The following is a 6737-nucleotide window of genomic DNA, read 5'->3' as shown; positions in this document are numbered from 1 at the left end:
GCCTGTCAAGTCTTTGCATTTCTAATCAATGTCACAGATTAAACCTGTTAGTTTTTCTCACCCATTTCCCTTCACCTGGGCCAAATCCAGAGCCAGCAGAATTCCAAGGGGAATAGGTGAGTGGGACCTTCCTGAGATGGAAACAGAACTGCCTTACCCACTCATTTACGATCAGTGCAGTGGTGCTTCTGGCCCTGAGAGTCCACCTGCCTGCTGCTCTGCCTTGATGCACTTTTTACATACCACAGACCAACAGCTATTCTTGCCTGCAAACATTATTTTCAAATTGTTTTCCTACCATGCCTTCAGATGGAATTAGAAGAAGAGCATCAATTAGGTTGTCCATACTGTGGTCCAGAGGAGGGCCACAAAGATGGTGAGAGAGCTGGAGAACTTCTCCTATGAAGACACTGAGGGAGTTGGGTTTCTTCAGCCAGGAAAAGAGGAGCCCTGGGGAGATCTCACTTCAGTCTTGCAGTACTTAAAAGAAGCTTGCAAGTAGGAGGGAGAGCAATTATCTAATAGTGATAGGATAAGGGGAAGGCCTTTAAATGGTGGGAAATTTAGGGTTAAACGTGGCAAGGCACTGGCACACATTACCAAAAGAAGTTGTGAGTGGCCCATCTCTGAAGGCACTCAAGCCCAGGTTCAACATAACCCTGGGCAGCCTGACATGGTGGGTGGCAACCCTGCCCATGGAAGGGTTAGAACTAGATAGACCTAAGCCTTTCTGTGATAACTGGGCAGTTATTTGTCCTGGGAAGATCACTGACTCAAGGGGAATGTTACTGCCAGACCCCAACCAGACTAAGTGAGTGACAGCAAATGAAATGCTTTCTCCTGCCTCACTGAAGCACAGCCACTGAACTATTAGCAAGCACAAGCATAGCACTAATTTACTTGAATATCAATTCCATAATCTAATAAGGCCTCAGCTTGTAAGTGCTAACATTACAAGGTATTTGATGTTGATTTATATAAACTTACCACCTTTTTACTGTATGACATTTTATTCGCCACCATTACCTCCTACTCCAGCAGCAGAAGAGTAAGTATCAGGGATAGACATTGTATTTTGAAAACATTTTAACAGAAGGCCAGTTAGTAGGCTCTCATCTGAGAAACTCACAGGAAAGAAACCATGAGAGAACTATGAATAGTTGATAAAAGCTTAAGAGATACAAAAAACAAGCATGTAATGAAAACAAATGTTTGACTGCGAGAGTTTAATGCTGCTCAGTTGCATGTGAAACAGGTGGCAGCTGCAAATATTGGAGCAAAAAACCTGAAATAGTCTACCAGTATTTCTTGGATGTGAGAGAAGTGTATGGTAGGAATGCAGATATTTGATAAAATAGCTAAAAAAAAACTTTTCTAAGTGTTCCTTAGTTATTTACAGAATGCCAGTGATTGATTACATTTCAAATTCTGAAGAAAATTCAGAGCACTACAGGCCTTAGTTCCTAACAGTAAGAAGGCTGTGCTCTTTTCATTTTCCCATGTTATTACAAACAAGAGCTCATTTTTAGTAAAAACAAAATACAAGTGGAGCCTGCTAACAATTTAGTCTGCTTGGTTCTTCAGCTATTATCTGTTGGGAAAATACATTTCAAGTAGGAATCCACATTTGAGCTTTGCTCCTTCATTTTTTTCCCTCATCTTCCTGTAAAATTTTTGTAGTTACAAAACAAGGTGACCTAGATTGTGTAATCAGGATCTAGGTGCTTGAAATCTGTATAGTATCCAATGTACAGCTTGTGGTAATCTGTAATACTATAGGAAAATTACTGCATTTGCAGGACTCCGTATCAAGTTTTAATACAAAAGCGAAGGTTAAGAATCTAGAATAGTAGTGAAGCTGCCTGTGGAAAACTTTCTGCTAGGTCTTAAAATCATTGTCGTGAGTCAAAGCACACTATTCACGTAAATTCTTAAGGAAAACGTGATTAACTTCTCCCCAACTTTTTTCTCATAGATCCTGTATGTTAGAGCCACCTTTTCCAGGAGGCTCCTAAATCTAGTGGATTTTGTTTCCTTCTGTCACTGTTCCAAAAACAACTAGATCAGTCTCCACACTTAATACAACAGAGAATTAGATTTCAGCTTCTACATAAAATGAAATTAGTACTACATGGTAGCATACTAATTGTAGACGCATCTACAGCTGTTCCTATTGTGGGGGCAACAACCTCACACTGACAAAAGTCAAAACACCCTTGCCAGTGCACACATGAAAATGAGCTAAAATAGGTGCTAATATTTATGTGTTTTTGCAGGAAGTACAATATTAAAAGGCAAAATTATCTTTAGGGTATTAGCTTTTATTAACTGCAACATATAAACAAAGTCACTCTACTGTAAAACTAAAACTCTGGGTTTAAAGTAATTTTCTAATTAGTTGTCTGTTAACTGTGGCTCACTACACCTTCAATAGCTGTGTCAGATTGTCAGGTCTTATACTTTTGATTTATCAGAGGAATCAACATAGATGAAATACTGCTCCATGGCACTAGGCAGAATTCCTCCATAAAAGATGGATACTCAGAACTCTGACCCTCATTGTCAAGCTGGCAAGGACCTCTCTTCCTTTTTAAATTCTGGTATTGTTACTTCTAGAGCTAGACATTGGAACACTGACTTTGAGAAACTTTTAATTTAAATAAAAAGATCGGCTGTTGCCTGGAAACAGAATTCTTGCTTCAATCAATATGAAATTTGATAATTTTTCATGTAATTTAGACTACATGGTCTAATAGTCTCTTGGATTACCTGTGCTTGATCTATCAGTCAGAGGGAAGCAAAAATCACGGATCTAAGTTAGTTCTACACATAATGCTCTAAAGAGCACAGTACAAAGGCTCAATTCTAATAACTCCTGAGCTAGGATTATTTTACCAACTTTACAAGAGATTGTATACAAAAGAAATCACCAAGGCATTTTCAGTTTTCAGCACTTAGGAGAAACAGTAGGAAGTGAGTACCTGAGAGTCTACATTCAGCAAAGGCCAGTTCATTCTTCTAGGCCAGTTGTGACAGACGTACTGCTGAGCTACCTGAGCTTTTCTGAACATTTACCATAACCTAAATGAACTTAATACCTGCCTCTCATCAATAATTTTAAGAACAGTTGGAAATGTAGCAAACCTAACGCTGCTTCAGAACATAAATTAATGATGAAACCAAAAGAACTACAAGCAGTTTCAGAAGCTTAAAGCAAGTATCAGGTTCCTTCCCACTTTATCCTAATTTCCTTTTCAAGGCACCTGAAAATCATCCGTTGTAGGATCACCATCCTCTATTATTTTAAGTCAGTTTTAAAGCCAGCAAGGACCCAGAAACACAGTGTAATATCTAAGCTCATCAGGTCTCAGTCTGTAATTCAGACATACTTACATGTGACCTGCCCTCATCTGCATCTTACTACCTATCATTTGATTTACTTGTTCACACTCAGCTTAACTTACCTATTTTTCCCCTTCACATTGATTTTCCAACATGGTTTGGATAGTTTTCTTTTCCAGGCAATACAGCCCTTGGAGTAATTTCTCCCACCCTACCCCACGAAGCAGTGACCCAGTGAATAAGTAATACTTTAGTTGGCCTTTCAGAGTCACAAAATAACGAACAATGTGGCTAACTCTGGGCATCCATCTGAAACTACTGCATCTCAGAACAGCACTTAAAGCCATTAGCCACATTACTGGATTTGAGACGAATTCTCCGTGTTACCATTTGCTGTGTCTGTGAATTACCCAGAAAAACTTAGGAACAAGCCCACAGCCAGCATTCAATTTCTCTTGCAAGTGGAATTTCTCAAATAACCCATAAAAGCCTCTTTTTAAATGCAGCGCAGAGATAATGACTGTTTCCAACGTAAAGATGCTATCAAATGAGGAGTCAAGCAAAGAATTAATTTTAATGTATCTTTTCGTATCACTGAAAACTGTATAAGTATACATATTTTCAGATATCCCCTTTTTCACTGAAGTACATATATAAAAGGTGACATTTTATGAATAAGACCATTTATTTTAGCAAATAGATGAGTCTTTATGATGAGCTGGATGCTGCAACAGCTGCTCTCTTCGGCTTCGGTGTGGTTCCCTCACGGAATCCATTCCTGCAAGTAATAATACAGTTACCATGTGCTGAAAAGTGGGTACTTCCTCAAGGCTGTTTTATATACTAAGTAATACGCTTTTTTTCAGCTTATCTCAGTAATGCACTGAAATCACTATGAAGTTCATATGTTCAGACATTTTATTAAGAAACATCATTGACAAGCTGTTTGGAATACACGGTATTGTCTTCTCTCTCTTCTGAAAAAGTAAATTTGACATTTTCAAATAGAAAAACTTTAGTAACCAGTAAAACTCAGATACAGTACATCTACTCTACTGAAGGCACCCCATTGTTTAGGTAGCTCAGCAATTTCTTGCAGAAATTTTCTTACAGAAATTCTCTATGCTCTTAAAAAAACTAGAACAGTAGTGACAAAAAAGTCAGTTTTAAGCTTGCTATTCTATGCAACACTGATATTTCAGCCACTCTTAGGGGAATGGGGGTTGCAGTTGCACAACAAAGTATTTTCTGGCTGCAACTGGGGAAAACTGATAATTAAAAGAAAAAACCCATACAAAGGATCCTTCAACTACACCCAGCTCCAGAACTTAAATCAGGTAATTTCACAGTATAGTACCCATACTGTAGTATAGTACCCATACTGTAGTATAGTACCCATCCCTACAGTATCCTATAAGAACAGCTCAAAGCTTCACACTGACTTCTAGAAACCTGTAACACAAAATCTGATGAACAGCTACTTACTGCTAATTGAGCTCTAAGTAACAGAAAAATAGGTAATTTGTGTGTGTGTGCATAAGTAGGGGGATTGGAACACATTTTGTGAATTCTGCTACAAAAATCCACACTAGAGTGCAACCAGCAACTTAAGTGACTTACAAATACAGGCAATGGCAAACAAAGCACTATTCTCTTTCAAGTGCAGCCATTTTATTACTGTACCCTGTGTTCTGTATCATTCATATTTAAAAGAAACATCAGAGCTTCTTATGCAACCTGTGTTACTAACAGCAAGCTTTTCAACCTCACAGCAACATACTGTGCATCCTTTATATCACAGCATATTTTAGAAGATCACACCATTCTCAGTGTTCTAAAAAAACATGCCTACTCTGGGTGACTGATTTTATAATCAGGTGAATACACAAGATATCATGTTACACTAATTAACAATGACACATCATACCTGAAGCGACGGTACACCTTTTTCAGGTGCCTCATGCGACCAGTACCAGTGGTGTTGCGTCTTTTAGCCTTTGCGCTCCAGTTGTCTGGAATATATAAATTACTGTTAATGCTGATCTGCACAACTATTCACTAACAGAAGTACAAAAAAGTTTTAAACAAGATCAACTTTTACATAGTAACACTACAGACAGCTAATTTAGTTTCAAAAAGGCATCAAACACCAAATTATTCTTCCCTAGTCTGAAAATAACCTGACATCCCAAAAACAAAGAAACACAAGCATTTAAACTCAGGTCAGTCAGAACTTCCTTACTTACACTTTCTCTTACGCTTGGCAGGGTATCCACATTTCCCACAGGTAGACTTCTGCAGGTGGTATGCCTTGGACCCACATCGACGACACAAGGTATGTGTCTTATTCCGTCGCTTACCAAAGGATGATGTACCCTTTGTCTGAAAAACATTTCAAGACACTTGTACATACCAGAAGGAATAAGCTTTAAAAAAAAAAAAAAAAAAAAAACAAGCACTGTTCTTTAAAACCAGTAAACATGATGATGGCACGCTGCACTCAGGCACCAACCCTGTAGGCCAATACCTGTAGGCCTCCTCCATTTTTAAAGATCAGCTCTTTACAAGTCTCTTTGCCATCCAGCCCTGTCCCCCACCTGCCGCTGAACGAAACTACCCAGCAGTTACCATCGAAGCTGCCCCCAAACTCATTAATGTTAAATTTCTTCCCGAATAAAGGTAATTCCATCAGTAACGTCAGACATACGCTCGCCACCGATCATTGCCGATTCCCCTCTAAGCTAGCCCCGGCCCGCTCGGATCCACATTACTGAGAAGCCCCTTGCAGACAGCGCAGCCCCGTAACTCCCGCTTGAGCAGACGCCCCGCGTTCGCTCTCCGCAGCGAGACCGGGCCCGGGCCCAGCGCCGCGCCCGCCACCAGGCTCCCAGGCCTCGGCACAGCAGCCGCTGCCCCGCGGAGCCATCCTGCCACCAGGCCCGGCTGCAACAGTGCACGGGGCCATTCCGAGCACCATACGAGGCGCGCCGGCCGCTAGGGCCCGTCCCTGTGGCGGATGTCGGCCGATGCCCGCGCCAGCAGCACCGCACTCACCATCTTCGCCGGCCGCCAGCACCAAAGAGGCCGAGCCCCGCCCCGCTTCCGCTATAACCCCCACAACTGCTTCCGGGTGCGCGGCGGGGCTCGGCGTGGCGGAGCGGAAGTGCCTTCCGCGAGCTCGGGTTGGTTCCCTGTGCTGTATGTATGCGGTGCGGCCGCCTGGCATTGGTGCTTGTGTTGTGCTGCCGCGCCGTGCCGCGGCTGCCGGGGAGCAGAGGGTGGGGTGCAGTTGTCTGTAATCTTACATTGCTGGTAAAGAAAATAGTATCTCGATAAAGCTGTGTTACTCACTGAGTGAGCTGTTCTGTGTTCCGCGCGGTCCGCTGCAGCTCATG

General features: G+C 41.5%; 1 protein-coding gene and 1 non-coding gene across 2 annotated transcripts; both read right to left on the bottom strand.

The window, feature by feature from the left end:
- Positions 1-3897: 3897 nt before the first annotated feature.
- RPL37 (ribosomal protein L37) lies at positions 3898-6463 on the bottom strand. The gene is made up of 4 exons (XM_042875509.1): positions 6397-6463; positions 5589-5724; positions 5270-5354; positions 3898-4120 (listed from the first exon to the last, which is right to left on the bottom strand). The coding sequence occupies exons 1-4, from the start codon at positions 6397-6399 to the stop codon at positions 4051-4053; spliced, it is 294 nt and encodes a 97-aa protein (XP_042731443.1). The 5' UTR covers positions 6400-6463; the 3' UTR covers positions 3898-4050.
- LOC122182362 lies at positions 4207-4286 on the bottom strand. The gene has a single exon (XR_006179774.1). It is a non-coding gene; the product is annotated as a small nucleolar RNA SNORD72 (small nucleolar RNA).
- Positions 6464-6737: the final 274 nt, after the last annotated feature.

Source organism: Lagopus leucura, unplaced genomic scaffold, assembly GCF_019238085.1.
Source record: "Lagopus leucura isolate 7727_CA_CO unplaced genomic scaffold, USGS_WTPT01 Super-Scaffold_100014, whole genome shotgun sequence".
In the NCBI taxonomy this organism is placed as follows: domain Eukaryota; kingdom Metazoa; phylum Chordata; class Aves; order Galliformes; family Phasianidae; genus Lagopus; species Lagopus leucura.
The sequence above is the reverse complement of the archived record's forward strand: the minus strand, read 5'-3'. Positions and strand labels throughout refer to the sequence as shown.